At 31.2% G+C, this 22,964-nt stretch overlaps 1 protein-coding gene across 9 annotated transcripts in view; it reads right to left on the bottom strand.

Moving 5' to 3' along the window:
• The window catches only part of rho-7 (rhomboid family intramembrane serine protease rho-7), a 48,271-nt gene that overhangs the window by 7,924 nt on the left and 17,383 nt on the right, over positions 1-22,964 (bottom strand). For 7 of the 9 annotated variants that reach the window (XM_076474284.1, XM_076474285.1, XM_076474280.1 and 4 more), the window contains 3 exons: positions 20,405-20,545; positions 17,386-17,530; positions 9,821-9,970 (listed from right to left, as the gene is read on the bottom strand). In XM_076474284.1, the coding sequence (XP_076330399.1) occupies positions 9,821-9,970; positions 17,386-17,530; positions 20,405-20,545 (436 nt within the window). The remainder of the gene's footprint in view (positions 1-9,820; positions 9,971-17,385; positions 17,531-20,404; positions 20,546-22,964) is intronic. The other 2 variants (XM_076474283.1, XM_076474278.1) reach the window with 1 other exon arrangement.

Below are 22,964 nucleotides of genomic sequence, written 5' to 3'. Positions count from 1 at the left end.
GGTTTAAATGTTGTATAAATAGCAATGTAATGTGCTTAAAAGTAAGCAAGTTCATTCATTTAGGCAATTCATTTGAATTAGGTTAATTCATTTGAAACTTCATTTAATTCAGCAAAATTCTACAAATAATCCACATATCTCACAGTAAACAAAATAAAGTTTTAAAGTTGAAATTGTTTGATACATAACATTGGCTTGTAAATTTAAACTTCATGAAACTTGTTCTGGTTTTAATAACAATTTCCTATAACAATATGTAACAAAATTTTTACTTTTTCTTGTTCCTGGACAGAAAATGTTATTTCCCAATTGCTTATGCCTAAAGTAAATGGAAAAGACCTATTTTTCTCATCAAACTTTGCTTTCGTGTTCTGGGTAATGAAATTTTCAAATTTATCCATTTTCCAGATCATTCCAGGTAGATTCATTGCTAAATAGCTGATAGAGAATTGTCTCAAACTTACAAGAATTTTCAAGAATGTTGTATAACTTATGAGAATTTTCAAGAACCTTTTAGAATTTTCTAGAACTTTCCATAGTAATATATATACAGGGGCTCACCACTTCAGTTTAGTTCTAGCTGCTTTAGTGAACCCATAGACCTATCTTTTGCATGAACCTCTTACATATTAGTTGTAGATGAAATAAATGTATTCTTCATAATAATTTTATTTTGCTCTTTTAGAGGATGGTACAGAGGGGAAAAAGAGAGCTATGAAGTTTGCTATTCCAATAATTTGGCATGAACCCACTGACCACTCAAGCAATTGCTACTTCTGCATGGTGGATCCTTTCAAACATTGAGCTGGCAAGAATGCACCTACTATCATGTATCCGGACGTTCCATCATCCATCGCCCCAGTGCCACACTGCCCTAAGCTCCCTGTACCCACTCTGCCAGAAAGAAAGCAGCCATCCTCAGAAGAGAGCAGCAAATTAGAGGAGAAGATAGATGTTCAAGATCCAGATTAAAATTTCAGAGGTGCAGGTGGTGAGAGAAACCATACTACCCCAACCAAAGAGACCTCAATGATTTGATCAGAGATCTTGGTCTAACAAAGTTGAAGGCCAAGACTATATTTGAGGGCTGAAATGTGAAAGTGACTTATATTACAGTTTCAAATCTCGAAAAACTACTCACTTCTAAACATTTCTGTATACCTTTAGTATATATACATGTAAATCTTGGTTCACGTTGTTTTATTCAGACCTTACGTAAAAGAAAATGTGCAAATTTGTCCATTTTTACATAGAAAATATGTTAATTTCTAAATTCAATTATACAGGTCACAAAAGCAAAGTTTGAAGGGAATAATGGCCATTTTCTGTACTTTTACAAAATAAACAATTAAGAAATCACACATGCTATCCAGGAACAAAATTTTTGTTACATAGTGTAATTAATCTATGCAGCTTTTGAAAATAATATTCTTTTGCTTTCTACCATTTAAGGATAATTTGCAAATTGGGAAGAAAAACTTACTTAGATCAAATTATTATTTCATTTAACACAATGAATGGTTTTTCTTAATATACCTGTTAAAAATAGAAACTGATGTAAATGAGAGAACAGTATGTCAAATGAATATACATCATAAATTATCCTGAACCTTTTGTAAAATCTATGTCTTTTAGTCTTGAAACTACATGTTGTGGTCTTTCTTGTATGTATTGCATTCTGATGTTTTGTGAAAAATCTATACAAGATGGAATAAAAGAATATTTTCTGATTTGGCATACAGGAATAACTAGAATATGTAAACATTTCAAAACAATAAAAGTATTGCAAGCCTGTGTAATCAGTAAATTAATTTTTAAGTTCGTGAAAAGGAAACAGCATCGTAAAAAGGTAAACATAATACAAAAATAGTACGATGTAATTTTTTGCAGAGATGGAATCACAAGAGGGAAAGCAGCTAGTTAAGAGCTCTTAATGCTAACTTTTATCTCATTTACTAAAGTTATTGTGCAAGTAGAAAAGTTTGTAAGTCTGCTACGTGTTTTAAAAACTTTTAATAATGACTAGAAGTGGACAAACTGCAGAAAGTAATAAAGAGACAGTCAAACTGAAATGTGAAGAGAATACTTATGTTAAAGTAAGAAAATTGTCCATCTTGAGCTTTAAAAAAAAAAATGGTCCAAGGATGGTGAATCTATGATTGGGTACCAACCTCCCATCTTGAGAAATCACAAAAGATGGGAGTAAAGCCCCTTTCACAACCCATGGAAAAGAAACAGTCATCTATAGATGTACAGGACCTGAGGGTTAAAAAGACAACTGGAAGAGAAATATGGAAAGTCTACGAGAAAGCACCTGTGTGATTCAAAGACTGTCTGCAAAGAGTCCATGGGGGCCGGAAGAGGGAGAGATGAAATCCTACCGGTCCACAGCCAAGTGATGACTCCCTAAACAAGATACTTCTAAAAAAAATGTTAGAACAAGAGGACAAGGAATAAGACAAGGGCCATTCATATGACTTCTGAGGTTGAGAACTCTGTTCAAGCTTCCATGATCAAGAAATTTAGAAAACTACAGTCATAAGAGTAAACCACTGAAGAGTTCCCTCAGATTGAGCTTCTAAACACTTCTAAGTACTTCAACAAGAAGGAAGAGAGGTGGAAAGAGGTTCCTGATATATGAATGAGGAAATCAAACACACAAAAGTAAAATTAATGCATCATGACCAAGTAAGTCCCAGAAACAGTCACCAGGGACACCATAGAAGAAGAGATCAAGGGTAAGGTGGCAAACAGGAAAATGTGCATGAGTCAAGCAAAACTGTTGAGGTCACAAAGTAAAATATCTGAGAGAAGATTAACTATAGACAAATAACAAAAGAGTTTAATAACAACAAAATGAAGACAAGCAGACTGAGGGAAAATAAGGGACAAAGCAGGAGAAAGGAGAGATATCAAGTGCTAAGGAGAGATTCAAGTGATTGAATCCCTAGGAAAGTAGATGAATTATGATCATAGGCCACACAAAAAGGATCATAAAGTTGAGAAGAACAAAGAGACTGGAAATAAGTGCAAAGCTGATACAAAAAATATTAATATAAATAGGAATATTGGGAAAGATGAAATACTCAGAAAAAGGATGCAGCAATGAAGTTCAAAACTTAGCAAAAAGAACCAGAGAGCATAACACATAACTGAGTAGTTAAAGCAACAAAGGACAATGGTGAGATTTCCTGTTTCTCATAAGGAAGAAAAACACCAGAAGCAAATTTAAACAGTGAAAAAAAAAACTGGTAAAATTGCTGAAAGACAAAGCAGGCTAAGCTGAAGCAACAGGAAAAGGAGGTCAAGAAATCTAGATCCATAATGAAGAATATAGAATAAAACCAACCACCTGATGTAGAATGGCAGTGATATCATTGACCATTAGAACACCTCCAATCATCACTGAAACTGCAAGAAGGAACCTAAAGAGGTAACTGAAATATGGATTTGGGAATTCTTGGTAAAAACAAATCCACAAAAGCTTTTTTTGCTGTCATTACATAAAGCAATAATAAATCAAGTTAATATTAAAAATACTCTTATACAAACTAGAAGAGTGAAATATAAGGTTCAACTGAAAGTTAATGAAAAAAGCAACACAAAAACATAATAATCTGAAACACATTTGATATAAGTAGTGGGAAGAAAATAGTAAGCTCCTGTTCAGTGTGAGTATTCATGGAGACTGCTGTGCACGAAGAATGTTTTGCCCTCCTGTTTACCAACAGGGCTATAAGCTAATGATGATTAGATCATAGGCTGGCACAATACATAAAAATCTTCAAAAAAAAACAACCTGCAAGATCTTAACTAAATAATCTAAGTGGTCTTTCTCTGAACCTTTTCCACTATGTCAAATCCTTTCTTAAATATAGAAATTAAAACTGTGCATAATATTCCAAGAAAGGCCTAACTAGTGATTTGTATAGAGAGAATTATTTGTTTTGAATTGTAATCAACACATTAATAAATATATTCTAAAATTCTATTATCTACAATTAGTCACAAAACAATATCATAATGGTTTGAGTGACTTTTCTATCACTCAAATTTGTTTGTTTATTTTAGCACAAAGTTATTTAATTGGCTATTTACACTACATCCACCACAGGGAATCAAACTGAAGATTTCAGCTCTGTAAGTCTGCAAACTTATCAATAAACTACTGGGCAATTTTATTGCTGTGCCAAGATCTTTATTTCAGTTATGTTGTTGAGAGGTTTCATGTTTATATTACAACACATGATCCAAAACGCCAATTGTCAATTAGATATGCATCTTAATAACTGACAGAAATGAATCTGTAGTACCTCAACATCCTCAATACAACTAGAAATAATCAAATGTTTAATGACATTGGAAAATTTCACTAACTTACTAATTATGCCCTTATCAATGTAATTAGTCTTTCTATAACTCTTACCAATATGATTTCCTTCCCTATTTTTCTGTTTCTTACCTTACCAAAAATATTTTGAAATCTCAATGCACCAATTCACATACATTTCATCATTCAGACAAGTAATATTTTCAAAAAAAAAAGGGTAACAGATTAATAACGTAAGGTTCCTTTTAATGAATCTATACTGACTATCTTCCATGATATTATTTTTCAGCATATGTTTCTTAAAGCTTCTTTTCCCAACTTTTGAGATGACCCCCTAAAGAGTCAAGACTGACTGATCTATAATTTCCAAGACAATTCTTCAGCAACTCTTCATTGTCTATCAACTTAACATGGATGAAAGAGATAGACCTATATGCATGACCTCTGGCTACCTTTAAAATCCAGGAGGAAACAATGTCAATTTCACTTCTTTTTAATTCTCACAAAATGTTTATTTACCATGAGAGGATTTAATGCTATCTACATGATTCACATCAATTCTAATATTTCCCCCAGAATGCTCAGGGTCAGAAACAATGCAAATTCCTTCATGCTTATAAAAACAAAACAGAACATTTAAAAGCATAGTCATCTTCAACAATATTCTTACCTAAATTTTTACAAATCATTTTTATTCTACTTGCCAAATTAAACTTGTTAAACTCATGATACCTATACCCAGTTTTTTATCTTATGATCTGAATAAACTAATTATGTTTGATCTCATGATTATACAGGGTGTTCGGAATGTCACTGTGCAGTTTTGTAATCATATTTCTATTCAGTCTATTTCAAGCCAGCAACTGATAGCAGTGTTTTGAAACAAATTAAGAAGGATCCAAGCCTGTATTGATGCCAACGGGGTCACTTTCAACAATGTTTATAATTGCCATTCATATTTACCTCCTGTATTCTATATTGAAACATGTCTGTTAATAAATATATAAGTGTACAGTGACTTTCCGAACACCCTGTACTTTACTTATTTTCAGAAACATATATATCTTGAACTGAAGGCGATTTATTTCCAAAAATTTCCAAAACTGCTACTTATCACCTTCTCTTTTACTCTTTGTTCAGATTAACTGATGGTAAATCTTGTGTTATGGCTTCAAAACAAGATTTCTGAAAACTGAAAATTTTTGTTGCATTTCCTGTGGAGTTTTCAGTCAGCATCAAAAATACGAATGATCTTATTTTATGAAGAGTAGTGTTCACAAATGAACACTTATAAAGGGTTCTTAATCCTTTTACTGCCATTAAATCCACCACTGCAAAAAATATTTTTACACAGTGAATAAAACTACTTCCACAGTGAAAGAGTTAAATTGTAGATGATTCTGCTAAAAAGCTGATATAGATATTTGTAAACTATTCCTTCATGTAGACATAACAATTATGTAGCTATGGGTTATACTGAATCACATCACCTGTAAATGTCTGTCATTTCAACAAGGCACAAAATTTTAGTATTTCAAGAGATTATGTTTAGTTGCTGGATAGTAATGGATAATTAATCATGACAGTATGTGTGGCACATTAACATTAAATATATAAAGTTGTTTAGGTTTATAATGGTGAGTAAAGAAAAATACTTTGTTGTTAACCCTTAAACAATGGGAATGTTAAAGGTAGCAGCATCAGCTGATGATGGCTGCTATTTAAGGGTTAAACTGCAAATATGTTAAAGGATATCATTTTAAGAAATTTAAGCTGTAACATATAATTGCATCCATGAAAATAGTGTTGTTTTAGAAATGAGAAATAAAAAAAAGGAAAAATTGTGTAACAAAGTAAATAACTTTAAACCCTACAAGTGTATCAGTTTAACTAGCAGCTGATTAACAAAGTAGCCTGAAGGGCATCCAAGTTATGCTATCTGAACTGGTAAAGGATGTTATTCAATTACACAGAACATAAATCACCCTATTATATACCTTTGTAGCTACCACATATAATTTTCTAAAAATTATTAATGTTTTTTGGGGTTTTTTTCACATTGTGCAGTACTTCTTTTCTTAGCAAGCATTTAAGGACATTTCAAGTATAAAAAAATTATTTGAGTCAGATACTACCAAAACAAAAATTATGATGTCCAATGACAAAGAAACATATCAAGCAGTGAAAGATGTATGAGGCTAGTAAATAAGATGAAGGATGTTTTATATGAAGTAAAAAAAATTAATTAAATTTTTACTGATTACTAGGTTGATGAAGAGCATAAGCAACCACAAAAATATTGGGTTGAGGAATAATTCGTGAGCGTTTTTTCAAGTTAAAAAATATATTCATAAATGAAACGCTTCCGCAAAATATTTCATGTCATTTGGTAGATAATTTTTTGCTCTAATAGATGGTGTGTTTGATTTTCATATGTCTTTAATTTTTGCTTTCATTTTCAGCTCATTAAATGGAATGTCAAGTGGACAAAATCGAGCATTTTCGACACCATCTGCTTTTCGCATTTAATTTCTTGCAATTTCGTTTAAAACAATGCATACTATATACCTAGGTATTACATGAAATAAAGTATCATAATAAATGTTTTGGGTGTAATGTGTTCATGCATTGAAGTATTGTATAGTCTTGCATGTAATGCTTGAATGAAATTATTTAAAAATGCTCACGAATTATTCCTCAACCTAATACATCATTTTTTAGAGTTGTTTTAACATATCCAATAGGTAATAACCTACTTACCTACTTGTATGCTATATGTTAGATACAACCTTGGTATGATGTTAATATGTAGTACTATATATTACTGTATAATGTGAACAAATATGGCTTAAATTGGTGTCATTATTATAAAAATCAGTAACAAAAAATTACTCACACCTAGGATTATGTTTTCTAAATTTCTTTTTTAATAAGAAAAAAAAGGAGAGAGAGAGAGAGATAAAAGTCTCTTGAACATGATAAATAATGGATTTTATTTACAGTTTAGGCAAACATAATAGATTGTTTATTAATCATGGAATCACACCTACCTTCAACAGCAATGAAAGTATACCCACAGCCTTTGTTAACTTTCAAATCATAGCATCTGCTACCTTAAGTTAATTAACGATGTAAAATATAATATATTTTCAATAACAAAATGTGCCATCATATACAACAACTATGAATGAACAATATAACCACTTAGGAAGCAGATGTAGTTATTTAATGAAGTGTTTTCCTTAATAAATTCTAGAAGTTCTGATGCAATAACAACTGTCTTGTTGATTTTACTGCATTTTTATAATGGATCAACAATTATATTTCTTGGGAATTATGTAATTTTAAACTTACACAGGTTTCTTCATACGCTTATGTTACTCTGTGTGAAATGGAACACAAATATTTTAAGCAAGTTTACATGCACACTATAGCATATCATAATGCTCAAATTCCCAGCCCAAATCAAGTTTACTACCCTCACTCACAATATTCATCATTTATTACTGAAATAGATTATTAAGAGATGAATTCAACTCAATTATTAATTTAACAGACTTCTGATGAATCTTAACAAGAAAATTCTTCATATATAGGTGACATTCCAAATGACTTATAACAGTCCTGACATCAGCTTAACACAAGATTTACTTCATCTACCAGTATTATATCAACAGACTTTTAGTAGTGTTTTCAGATAAGCCTCATTCCAAATAGTGTCTATTTCTTTTATCAATCTCTAAAAACGTGTAGTGGTAAGTCTGCATCACAGTAGTTAATCTTTTACTACTGTAATGATAGAAATACAAAAAAACATTCATTTCGTCTTTCAATAAACCATATATCACTATTACATGCACACATAAAATCCTATATAAATTTAATAATTTATAACAAGGTTAATATTTTTCTAAAAGGATGGTTGTTTTTTCAAATGGGTTGCCTTTGGATGTTGTGGATATGGTAAATTTAAGAGAAAGCCTGATAACTATATGAATAATAATGAACGGATTTAAGATTTTATTTTTTTAATTTATTCATCAAGTAGTTTTGTTTTGTAATAAGTCTCAAGAATTTTATGACTTTTTGGAATTAATAAAATTGATAATGTTTTCAAAGTATTTTTTGAAGAATGAAACTCTGTTATTGTATATACATAGAGCAGTGATTCCCAACAAGGGGTGCGAGATAATATTACAGTTTTTTTTTTCTTTATATTAAGGGTACTGTCCTATATATTCAAAAATTACATTCGATTTTTATTTCTTATTTTTCTTGTTACAGACGTAGCTTTTTACCTTGTTACGATAAACTATCTTTTCTACCGTCACCGGCGCAGACCAAAATCTTAATGTACAACTTCAAATTCAAAGAAATTTCATTTCATGCATGGGTGAAAATTTATTTTTTTGTAGGCCATGTAGGGTTTATGCAACTTTTAGTTTGTTGTAATATTTTTTTATGTTCCAAATGTTTTGTTTTTGTTTATGTATCATTAAAAACTAATTATAAAAATTTATTTTGACCACCTTCACCTTTATTCTTAAATAAATAATTACTGTGAGGGGTGCAAGAACATATTAAAATTTTTTAGGGGTGCAGGGCATAAAAAATGTTGGGAACCACTGACATAGAGAGACGTTTGGAAATAGAAACAACTTCACCCCATTTTTTTGGAGGGTGATGGCATTTATAGGTACATATGGTGAACTCTAGTTTTGGGGGGTAATGACTTGATGCAGTTAAGTATTATACCAATAAACCATTTGCTTGTAGCTTCATCATGTAATATCTCTCCCTTTTATTATCAAATTAATGCCTATCAGTACAAACACAGTATTAAATTGTAAGTATAATCTAGATTACAGATGTCAAAAATATTAACATATCTCAATATCAAATCATCTGTAATTGTGAGACAACCATATAATGTTTCTATTAATTAAATTCATCAAGAATTGATTCTTCATATTATGTTACTTGAAAGTTGGTGTTACTTTTTCATTGAATAAATTGTACTTATCTTCCAAAATGTGTTAGATCTAAAAAGTTAAAAATTACCAGCTACTTATAATAATTAAAAACAAAATCCAAAATTATCAGAAATTTCAAATTTGCATACAGTTCATAACAGAATTACTGAGGCTTAGTAATATTGCCTGCAAGTCTCACTGGGTCTTAATTTGGACAGTTATATAGTTATATATTACTTAGTATCATGCAAAACTGCTCAGCTTTCTGGTGTAGTCTATTTGATTTACAGAGTTTTGATACTTTGGTTTCTAAGTACTTTATAGTACATGTGTTTGTTTTTTAAACATGCAACAGCTTTTGTTAAATATGAAAAACAGCTTCTACTGTAAATTAATCTTAGAATTTCTCAGAATTGCAAAACTTGTACAATCTTAAATCCAACCATGTGTGTTTTCATATACAGATAAATGTACAATGTTGAGATAAAATTTAAAAAATGTTACATATCAGTCCTACCTCCACTGAGATACGCTGCCATGAATTGTTCTTTCCCATATAGAGCTACAGCAGTTGTTGAAAAACTATAAAGCACATACATGTTGATGGCAAAATGAGCAAAAGAATGATGACTAAAAACAGACAGGATCATTGGAAGACAAACAGCCTCTGCAAAAAATTATTTATGCAAATAGAATACAAAATATGGTTGAATTTTGTAAGATATTCAAAGATATAACTCCCATGAAAAGACTGACAAGTTCTAGCCAGAAGTATTTTTCAAGATAAGGAATGAAAATATCTTTACTTCCTTACATCGATGGATTGAAGGAAGTAAAATCGTTTTGTATAAATCTTAAACATTTTAGAGTTGTTTACTGGCTAAATCTTATGATTTTCACCCAATTATAATTTTGCACAAGAGTTAAAAGATGAAATATAAAGTTTATATTTACTTTCCATTAAAATAATTTTTGAACTTCTGTTTCTGACAGTTCTGCGTTCAAGCCTTTAAATAACCATGACGAGTTTACGTAACTAAAAGAATGGGTTTGACGAAGGAATGGAGAATGGTTAAAGAACATGTGTACTTACAGTCATATCAAATCCAATAGAAACTTGTCAGATACAAAGGCTTAAAGCAGAACTTGCTATACTACTTCTTCTTGACACATTTTTTACAACACTCTGACAAACTGAAATATAATTGCAGTGCACCACTCATTTTTATTAATCTTCGGCATATACACATACTTAATCTGACTCAAAAACTGACAATCATGAATAGGTGTGCTGAGATGCTGTAGTAATACCTAAAGTGATGTTACTGTTGATATATTAAATGTTTCCATAAATTTCTTGAGCTTGTAGCACACTGGTTAATTTAATTCACATTCTGTTTTCTGATCAGACATTTAAAATGTTTGAATGTACAGGAGTTTGGTATGTGTGAAACTTAAAATATTGGTTTATTCAGTATATAATGATAAACCACAGTATATTTCCCACTATGCTGTGGATTTTATTAATATTAGTCCCAAAAGTTGCAGTGACTTTTAGCTATCTTTGAAGAACACGTATCCATCTTTAAATTTCCCCTTCTACAGTTGCACCTTTAGAACAGTACATCATTATGACTGACAGGCTTCCATGTATGTTGAGAATTACACAAATGTTTGATATAAACCTCTTTTAATAACTTGACAGTTACAAGATTTTTTATTTCTCAAAAATACTAACTATAATCAATTAACATTTTATTATGCATAAAAATCATACTACATTAATTCGTAAGTCATGAATATCTTAATTTTAATACATGTATAAATATCTTCAGGGCCCTCAGCACACCTGTTTTCTGTATTATTGTCACATCTTATAAAAGAAATTACAGAAATCAGTTCTTTTTTCTGACAGATTATTTGTAATTCACAATTATGACTGCAGTTCAGTTTTAACTACTTGTTATAAATTAAATTTCCATATGTAAAAAAAATGATAAAGGTTCTTATGTTAAACGTGGGCTTCTACAATGCTAAAACATCTACTAACTGAAATAAAACACATTTTAAGACTTCTAAGAACAATAGCTTTATAACTGCTTCCTTTACTAATGAAGATTTTATTGACATAATTATCTACATCATGTATTGCAGTCATTTCAATATATAATTTTTCAGAACAAACTCTTAGATACTTAAGCCCTATTGCTTTAAATAAAAAATGGGTTCAATATCAAACAAAACAATTATTATTTTGATGCCCTCATTCCTACTGACCAAATAAGCTTTCCATTTATTGTTTTTACACTATTTAACTAGCTAATACAGATAAATTTATCTTTGCTTGGACAAATTTTAAACAAGAAGACCTACCAAGTTTGTTGCTTATTGTTTTTGTTTCACTTTAAAGAGTATTGGAGGTTTTTATTTAGTGCATATTTGGAGTAGGTATTTTAATTATTTTTTTTTTTACAACTTCCAATATTAATCCCTATTTGACCAATTGAACCATGCCTAGGGGCACAGTTATATTTCTCACGGTATCCTATAATCTGGTGTACATATAACATCCTTCAAGGCATGTCCTAGTTTTTAGTGTATCAGGGCCCAAGGCACTCACAGAATAATCACTGACAAATCTGAGGTACCCAGGAGACAATTTTTGGCATTCAGAAATGAAAATCAAGATGACTCGCCTAAGTTGCTATAGACAAAATATTTGAGATTGACTAGGTATGAGATGGTTTAATTCATCTACATCAGTAGTTTCCAACCTTTTTTCTTTGCAAATCATCTTTATACAGTAAAACAAAATAACTTTTGAACATGTTGAATAATTTTGAAAATAAAAAGTTTCTGTAACATGAAATATGTAACATGTTTACAATAAAAATTTGAGTCTATAAAATGCAAACAGTTCCTATTTCCTCCTGTAAGTATTTAATAAATTAGAATGAAATTAAAATATTGGTAAAAACTGTGAGACCAATAGAAACTGAAAGAGAAGCAATTACCAAATTTTTCTCTCGAACCCCTACAGGTTCATGAACCACAGGTTGCTGATCTAAAGGAATGTTTACACTATTAAAACCCAAGGAGTAGAGTTAACATTTTCCTTAACTGAAAATATATTTCTGAGAGATACTCAATAAGAGCACAAACATTCTCTTAACACATGTGAATTTCTCTGTTCAATTATACTGAACTATCATATTGAGTGAGGACTTATGTTGGTTGGTTCAGCTCCAAATCCATAACCTAGCCATTGGGAACTGACATCCACGTGGGGGCAGGATGAGGGACCCCAATCAAAGAGGTGAACTGCAACTTTTATGGCTCATTTCCATATTACACTAGCAGAACACCAATGCCCTACTCTCAACTGTGGCTTGGAACTTGAAAGTGGTAAATACTTTAAACCCCATTATAAGTAAAGGGGAAATAACACAGTGGAGAGTCTGGAGGAACAAATATACATAAGTTAGCATAAGAGTGACCACAGAACCCTTTTTAAAAGCAGACCATACTGATTTATTCAGTTCAAGGCATAGCAAGATGGTTAGCTATCCCCCTGCTGCTTTACCCATGTAAGTCCATTTGTGAGTATGGTTTGGGATGGGCAAATATATGAAGTAACTTATGGCAAGAATAAATTATCATATGCACTGCGTGGATATTGAATCATAATAAGTAAGTTGGCATGGTCTTACAGTACAGATTTGAAAGTGTAACTGGTGAGAAATCACTCACCACAATGTGGGATTCAGACAACAATTAGCAACAAAAAATAAAAAAATGGGTAAGGATCCCTAAAAAGGAAAAAAAGGATATTAAAAAATAACTTTCCCAGTCAAAGTTTCAATTAGATATGAAGAATGTCTACAGATGAAAGATGATAACCAGAAGATAAAGATACTGCAATCTTATGCCAATAGTAAGCAAAGTATGTATGAGAGGTAGTTCATGTGCCCAGTTGAAGAATTTCCTCCAAAGAATAATGAAGGTGAGATGCCACTGAAAAGTTAAGGTGTCATATTTGATGATAATACACCCAGAATAAAGTATGGGAGGAAGGCAATAAAGAAGAAAAAAGCCACTTGAATTAAAAGCCAAATCCAACTGGTGAGGGTGAAAGGAAAAATATCACAAGCAAATGTATGCCAAAATATAAAAAGGGAGAAACTGGCACTGTATAAGGTAAAAGTAGGTAGTATAACAGTAAAGAGCACATACTGGATACAAAGTCTTTTTGGATCAGACCAAAGATAAAGGTGGGAAATGGAAGGAAAGGAAACTGGTGAAAAGCCACTGATGTTTTGGAGAGTAAAAAACAATCCAAATAAAAAAGAATATATGTGGAAAGAGAAGAAGTATGTAAAACATTGATGGCAAATAAATCTGACCTCCAATGTCCATTGGATAAAAGGAGAAGGAAATAACTCTTCAAGAACAGGTGAAATAAAGAGCACATGGAAAGTGGTTTAAATAGAGATAAAGTGAGGCAGAAAAGGAAAACATTAGCATCCAATCCAGAAGGGCAGCCAATTGAAACAGACAATGACTTTGAAAGAAATGAATCAAAAGAGATAAAATAGAAAAGGTAAATGCCCTACGGTATTGGGAAAAATGATAGTTTTGGGGCAAGGCCACCTGATAATGAAGAGACAGATCACTGATTGAAAAGCCAAGTTAGAAAATCCATAACATGAGAATCAACAGCAGAAAATATTTCATTTACATTGATGAACTGCCCTGGAGGAAGAGTGAATAGAAAAAGCTTGGAAAGAAACTACCCAAAGGTAACAGAGGGGTAGTTTGGAGCTGCTGCAGCCATGGGAACTGCTGCTGAGCCAGCCAATAAGAAGCTATCAGAAGGACCTGACACAAAGTGGTATGAATAATACAAATCACACTGTGAAGAATCCAAATAGGAGGATAGGTATACAGATATTTGTCGGTCCAATTCTGACTGAAAGCATCTAAAGCCAGAGTAAGAGAATGAGGGACTAAAGATCAAAAGGGAAGTGGCAAATGCATCAGTGTGAGAAGTAACCCCCTTGAAAACAAGAGGATCGAGTGACCATTCTATTGGATAGACTTTGTATGGGCAGGAAAGCTGATCTGCAACAAGACTGAAAGCACCTGGAACATGGCATGCAATTATAAGAATACCTTGTGTTTTGGCCCAATAAAAAAGATACAAAGTATGAAAAGATAGGAATTGAGAATGGGTGCCACCCTAGTAACTGACATAAGCAACTACTGTAGAAATATTGTAATGGATCATTACTTTAACAGATGATTTCTAGCCAGATGGAGAAAATGAACAAAAGCATGACATACAGTGAGAATCTCAAGGATGTTGATATGATGAGACCTCTCAATTGCAGACAATTATTTTGAGTCTTCATGTTGATCAACCCATACCTCCAAGTCCTGAAGGGCCGTGTCCATAAAAATGTGAAAATATGGATTACAAGGAGGAAGTGGGATACTTGCTGATGTGCAAGTCTTGTCCAACCAAGAATATAGGTCACTGACAAGGGTAAGAAGAAGGGAAATAGAAGTGATAAAAGGATGCTGTGCAACATTACACTAGTCATGTACAGCCCTCATATGTGCATGACTGAAGGAAATAAAGACTTCCAAGGAAGACCACATCCCAAAAAGTGACACAACCTCACAAGCTGTAACAGAAGGAGCAGCAACAGTGTGAAAAACTGAAAGTTCCATTAAATAAATTTTAAGAGGAGAAGGTTGAACCCAACTGAGATGGGTGTTGAAAAAAAACACATCCAAATGGACAAGATATTGGGTTGGCTGAAGGAATGACTTTTCCAATTTGACATAACTAGCCCACCCAAACCACCTCCAAGATCAGCAAATAAGTATGATGAAGGACTCATGCTTGAAATGACATAACATTAATCAGTTGTCCATATAATGATGTTAATGCAACCCCAAAGCATGTAAGTAATGAGCAAATGCTTTGACCACCTTGTATAAACTACAGAGCTGAAGCAAGTTCATAAGGTAGTAAACTTGTTAAACCACTCTATGATGGGATCTCAACTAAAACGACCTCAGGATATGTAATTAAGCACTTGCATCATCTGCCTCAGTTATCCAGAAACCTGAAGAAAAAGCTAAACAAAGGGTGAGAAATAACTGTGATAAAATGGGGCAGAACCAGTAAATTATTTAAATGAGGAAAATCTACTACAAACTGTTAGCCTCCAGTTTTCTAGGGTATGGTAAAGAGCCTGGATTAGATTAAAATCCAGCAGAAAGATGATGAACAGGTTCTATGGCCTGTTGAGACATGAGGGCTCATACTGCCTCGGACAGACATCAACTAGTAGTAGGATCCCAAGACATGGAGAAGAAAACAAGTACCTGAGAAAAAGGAGAGGGAGTGAGAAATTGTCCCTCTAATAAAATGCTAATAACCTATAGATCTGCAGTGAAAGGTCTCCAAAGGTGAACAAATCTGTAAGTGAACTCCCACTGGATCAGAATCCACTGTTGGCAAAGCATCAATCTACTTAAAAAACAAAGCAAAAAAAATCACAAGGTACTGCCAATTGAAGGAACAAGTAGAGACTGAAGACTAGAATGGGAAACAAGAATAGAGAAAAGGAGCTTGTCTTGACTCCAACTGTGACAAAAAATGTAAACAAAGTGGAAAAGGTAATATCTTGATGCACAGACTCTACACTTTTACAAATTAACAGGTACATGACTGAAAACATACCACTGATGAAAGAGATCATTAGTAAATCCTGAAAATAAGGGGGCAGTAAACAAACCAGGGACAAGGTCGCATTGTAACATAGGAGACCTCAATAACAGAGAAACCACATGTGGAAAGCGAGAGCGGAAGACAACAAAAGAGCCAACATGAAAATACATAGGAAGAGGCCTTCCCTTGAAAACTTTCAGGATCTTAGACAATCACCTTGGAAAGGAGACAGACAGGAAACAAATACCAAAAAAGAGAAGTAAGAGTAAGATGAAGGTGGGAAAACTGGGTACAGGATAAATGCAGCATGTGAAATTCTGCTCGTAGGAGGTATGATTCCAAAGTAGTAACATTAATCTCAAAATCTATAGTTGAAATATAAATCAAACAAAAGTATTTGATTTATAAAAATTTGAAAGTGGAAAAATAAAATTCACTGAAAAATTATCTCACAATGTAGAGAAAAATAAATCAATGAAGAAATTCCACTTGAGAAATTTAACAATTAAAGTCACAAATTCAAATCCCACAAAGAGCACTAAAATAAAAGAACGCCTTGACACAACTACTGTCAAATGAGAAGGGACAGATCAGTATAATTGAGGAAAAAGGAGTCAAGAGAGTGTCACACTCTCATTGGTGGACATTTTTTGCATAATTTGCTTGCAAGACACACTGGAATTAGTCAACTTCAGATGAGTAGGAGTTTCTAGCCTTTTGGCATGTGCAAAAAAATATTTACATATAGGGAGCAGCACTAAACAAGAATATCTAACTATGTGAGAAGAGATATTGTACTGTACTGGAAACCTGCAGTCGTGAGCATACTCATTATTAATTTGAATATCTTCTATGAGTAAAAATAATAATTTTCTCATACCTCATGTGAATTAAGGGATACATAATTCATGCAAATCCATTTTTTTTTAAACTACTTCTTAAAGAATTGTTCGTTTCTTGAACTTTGCACAAAGCTGCACAAGTGTTATCTGTACTGATTGTTTCTAACTTAGCAGTAATAAGCTAAAGGGAAAACAGCTAGTTAACACCATCCACTGCCACCTCTTGGGCTTCTCTTTTACCAACAAAAAGTGGTATTAATCATAATCAATGATGGGATTTAAACTTACAACCTACAGATTGCAAATAGAATACCCAAATCATTAAGCCATGCCAGGCCTAATTTCTTAAAGAAAAATAATTCCTTTATTTCATTCTTTTAGAGTATTTTTGTTATTTTTCTCATTACAAAATAGATGTGGTTTAATTATACTTATGTTCACGAGAAAGGACAAAGAAACTAAATGTATCTTTTATTGTTCTGGTAAAATGTCACTTACTTGAGGATGGGTCTGAACAGAAATACTTTATCAAAATTGGCTGTAATTTAGGCACTCGCCATAGCAACAGCACAATTGCATTTGTACCAATAATTCCCCATGCTACTTTCTGCCCTTCAGATAAACTGTTCCACCACAAGTTAATCTGTAGAATGAAGTAACTGTACTTGTAAAAACACATTCTAAGGTTATGTATAAAATTCTGAATATAACAATATTGTTAATTCAAAATTACTTTTACAACTGACTTAATATTAGTTACTTGCACCTGTAGAACACAAAAAAAATTACATTTATTTGTGTGTGTCCCACTGACCAATTTTTAATATTTAATGAATATGATAAAGACATTTGCATGGCATTTTCCATATGATTTACAGAGTTTAAGATTAGCTAAGGTACTACTTGCCATATACTGAAATTGTTTATTTTATAAGATATAAATGTGTACAAAATGTACTTGATGAACAAACAAACAATTATGTTTTGAAATTTTCTGTAATTGTATGAATAAAAGCAATTTCTGCTAGTTAATAAATGACCTTAAAAAAATATTAAGCAGCTAAGTAGGTAATTAATAAAGTTAAAGATGTATGAATATCAACTACCTAAACATTTCAACTTTATATTGTAGCTGATTAATCAAACTTAACACCAAAGTTATATTCTCATTAAGATACATAAAATGTTTTAATGAAAACTATATATTAAATTGTATTTTAAATGTTCTTGCCAATTTCCATTACAATATGGTACTCACTTTCAACTTACATACAATTATTTTTGATGATTTGCAATATTTTATATTTTAGTTAAAAGTGAGAAAGTTCAAGACAAGCTGGTGTAAAACTGTACAGGTAAGATGTTTTTTTTTTTTTAAATGTGGCTTTACTAAGAGCAAAATAAAGATGAGATTTTAGGTTACGAAAATTTATTATAATAATAGCATCAAGAGTTCCTAACATTCTGTGGTTGTTAAACAACAAATAAGAATAAAATATAAAGCAAAGTTGCTACACTACAAACTATCTGTATATAATAGTAGGACTTTCAGGCAAAAGCTGAAACCCAGTCAAACTAATTACCAAGAAAACAAATGTCCCTACTTAACTTAATTCAAGATAAATCACTAACAGAAACTTTGCATTAAAAAGGGATTAAGACAAGGCACAGTTTTTTAACTATTTCTTTAATTATTATTTTGTAATAAAGTCCATTTCTTAGAATAGCAGCTAATATAACTCCAGGAAATAAAAGATTTTAAACTTGATATTTCAGTTTATGCCTTTTACACTGATCACACCATCATAGTTCATAAGTACTGTTTAATGTTTGAATTACTAAGTAAAAAGAACTTGTAGTTCAACAATATGAAACAATGACATAATCATACAAACAACAATTGAATCGGGACACAACCCATGTTCAATAAAATCAAATCAAGACTGAATAACTTAATCCAATGTAAAGTTAAAAATAAATTTTAGTAATTGGTAAAAACATATCAGTTACACATGAAAAAGGAGATATTATCAAAGAAACATTTTAGGAACATACAGATACAATTCATTTGCTTTCGAATATATGTGAAACAATGACTAAAGAAAAAAAGATAATTAGGATAAAATTCTGTTAAAAATTCAAAAAGTGTGAGTACATGATGAGTATACCTATGAAATGTACATCTATTTAAACACAAAATTATCCTAAAATAAAATTTATAAAGCATATGGAAATAAAGGTTGAGATAACTGTATTTCCAGAAACACCCTTAGTTTAAAAAGTGAAAGAGGTTTATGCAGATATGTATTATGTAAAAAAAACGCAAAAAACATCAGTCTTAAAATTTAAATAACAGGCTTTAAATACAGTATAGTACAATATGAAAAATAGCAATTGGAATAGAGAGCCACACTTACATTTAGACAGGTTTATGATTTTTCCTAATTTAAATTGGGTTTTTAGCCCATATAAATGACTCAGTATTAAAACACATGGATCATAATGTAATTTGGTGGCTAGAAATAAAGAGAAAAAACATACAAAGAGATTAAGGTAAAAAATATATCTGAAAGCCATGTAAGATGACCATTAAATTGCTTATGTTCACATGAATTTCACTTGGGTTTTTCTTCAGAATTTTCTGGGAGTTCATGTACCTAAACTTCCTCTTGTTTCCACTTGCATTCAGTAAGCAGGCTTCTGACAATTTTTGCATTCAGTAAGCAGGCTTCTGACAATTTCATTCATTTCCAGCTTTGGCCATCTCACATACACACATCCAGTGTTTATCAACAAGTTGTAAACTCTAAACATAACCTCAGGCCCAAAACAAATTGCTAAAAAAGTTTTGAATAAGTACTTGTGCATTCTACAAATGCCAGGCATTATTTCTTTTTATTATGTCAATTTTAGACTAAATAAATGGAGATTCTTTTGTCTCCTTGTATACTTTTTATTGTTACATCTTCATTGAATATTGTTAAGTCATTGTTTTTTTTACAATTACTGTAATTTAAATGTCAGTGGGTATCTACAGGCTTTGACACTATAAACCCTTGAAAAAGGCACATGACCTTACTTCTGGAGTTTAATTATCATTTCAAGATACAAGAAAACGTTTCTGTGAAGTAAATACAATTATACTGTTATATGTTATTATTTCAATTGGATTGCTTTAGGATTACCAAGCTGAATATGGGTGACTGATTGTTCTTGAAGTACTTAAAAACACCCTTACGTACAATGATAACAAGTAATTATAAAAGCATAGTGTGTATTCAACATACACAAAACTTACACAGAGTGCATCTTATTTACAATTAATTAGTATACCTAATGTAACTTTCTTTTAGCAGTAATAAGAGTTTCTATAATTACTGTTCGTCAACTGTAATTGTAATAATGTCAGTTGAAATATGTACAGTAAAACCAAAATCTGAAAAGTTGATTTTTGAATGTATTTAACAGAATAGCTTAAATGAAAACATTCTTCACATTTCTTAAACGTAATTATTACCTGCTTTCGTAGATCTCCATGTTTGTAAGATGATTCATTCACATGTTGCCACCAACTATGTTTTCTCATATAACTAGATGCTAGTTCTCTCATATTTTCATACTGCCATATTGCTGCCCCCACAAAGCTAGATGCACTAAACTGAAACAGTTAATTATTTCTTTTAAATCCTAATAAATATCTTGATATATTCTAAGTCATTCTGCAGTTAATGTGTCATCAATCCATGATACATGCTTTTAAGTTTTTCATTTAAACATTATAACAATATGGAATATTTAAAAAGAATTAAATCATAATATCATTCATTTTTGAATCTTTTGCACACAGTCTGCATTTACAATTATCTCTGAATACATATCTATCAGTAGCAGTGATTGATTTACTCCAATACTTCTCACTGTAGAATACCTAATGGTAATAAAATACAAGACCTTTTCTTTTGACAAAAAAGTTGAGATCTTGCATACTGTATATTTCTCTTTTATATATTCCCTCTGAAAATTGAGTTGGTACAATTCAAAACAAAAACATTTTACAGTAACCACAAAATTTATCACAGCAGCAAATGCAGCACTTTCATAAAAACTACATTTATTTGATAGTACACTGTTATGATATTGTATGAATGTAAGTTTGTGAGTAAATTTATATGTATTGCACCTGACCTCAATCTTACCATTTGATGTCTCTTCCAAATTCAGAACTACTGCTAGCAACAAGATTATTATTTTCTTAAATTAACTGTAACTGCATCATAATTAATTATTTCATGTATTAAATGTTAATAAATATACATATGTTCTATTTATATGTATAAATTTTTGTGTTATGTTTTCTTCTCAAATATTTTCAAATATCACATCCATTTTAATTTCATGAGTTAGAACAGTTTTTATTTTAATAATTTCATAAAGGTTAAAAAGATGCTCCCTTTGAGTGTATCTGGGCCACATACACCTGGTTGGACAGTCTATAGTACCCCACTGCTATGGTCATCCTACACTAATAAAAAATTTATTATTAAAAGATATGATTTTTAAAGCTGAAAGCATGTATGTGAATGGGTTAGAATTTTTACAGTATAGGTGTCTGTGACTTGCTTGCAACAAAATGTCAACAATAAACAGACAGCACACACTCCATTTGTTTTAAAATATTATATTTATAATAAAACTCAGAAAAAGTTATCCTCAAATGATGTTTTAGAACAAAATTATAAACAATTTAATGTTCCTTGCAACTACTGGATCTTAATTTGGGCTACAATTTAGATCTTTATACATCTTTGCTTCAAAAATAAAATGTTTTGAAAAAGGGTGTCATCCTAATTTCAAAGTTGTTTCACTCTTCACAACTTTATTTACTTAAATATATTTTTATCGTAGTTTTAAATTTATCTGACAGTACTGTACAGATACTACTTATTGAATATCAAAAACATATCATTTGTCATGGTATTGATATATATTGAAATTTTTAAAAATTGCTTCTTTTGTGCTTTACTCATGAACAGTAAATCTTTAATTTTTCAATATTTTCCTATATAATATTGATTATTATAAGTTTACAATATTCAAGTAATTTATCAATCTAAGATGCAAAATACTGCTATTTTGGCTACATAGACCAAAATTGTAATTCTCTAGCTTGTATAAAAGTTTAAAAATCTCTGTATGTTAATTCCAAGCTTGTCATAATTTATTTTCAGCGTCTTGTATATACATTAATCACCTTCATACTAGACACTGAATATTATCATTTTAATTGGTTTAGTCATACCTATTGTGGTATTTAATTAATAACAGTAATAAATAATTTAAACTATCATTAGTTATTATTACAAAACAAAGATACTTTGCTACAGACAGAATGAAAATAGACAAGACAACCATGTGTGTGTGTGTGTACTTTATAAAATTGTTTCAACAACATGTGATACATATCATTTTTAAGTAGTTCATATTCAATTGTTAGGTTTGTTATTTAAACACCTGTGTTTAAACAAAAGTGTATTTTTAAGTACACTGTTCCCTGATGAAGACTCGAGTGAGAGAGCTTAAATCTTGCAGTTATCCCTTAAACAGTGGAAATGTTGTGGTACCAGCATCAATTGATGATGGCTGCTGTTTAAGGGTTAAAGAATGGTATTCAATGTGAAGTTTGTGTGTGTGTGTGTATGTTTATATATACATATATTCATAATATATCATTATACCTAGCTTATGAATTTAAAAAAAAACAATCATGTTCAAATTTCATAAATTTTGTTAAATTCTATAACATATATAAATGGCTATGGAATTTTTAAGTTGTAGCTGTAAAAAGAAAATATTTTTGTGCAACAATAGAAAAAGCTTCCTTTTGTCACAATGAAGCTTTATAATTATTGAGAATAATCTGAATAAGAGAATGAAGGTTTCTGGTAATACATTATTACAAAAATAAATAGTTAGGAAGTAATACAGGTTAAATGTGGGAGTGGTTAGTGTTTTGGGGCACAAAATTATTCAGTGCCCAAATTCAAGATATAATTTCATGAAAAAGGACAGAAAATATA

Source organism: Tachypleus tridentatus, chromosome 13 (assembly GCF_004210375.1).
Source record: "Tachypleus tridentatus isolate NWPU-2018 chromosome 13, ASM421037v1, whole genome shotgun sequence".
Lineage (NCBI taxonomy): Eukaryota > Metazoa > Arthropoda > Merostomata > Xiphosura > Limulidae > Tachypleus > Tachypleus tridentatus.
The sequence above is the reverse complement of the archived record's forward strand: the minus strand, read 5'-3'. Positions and strand labels throughout refer to the sequence as shown.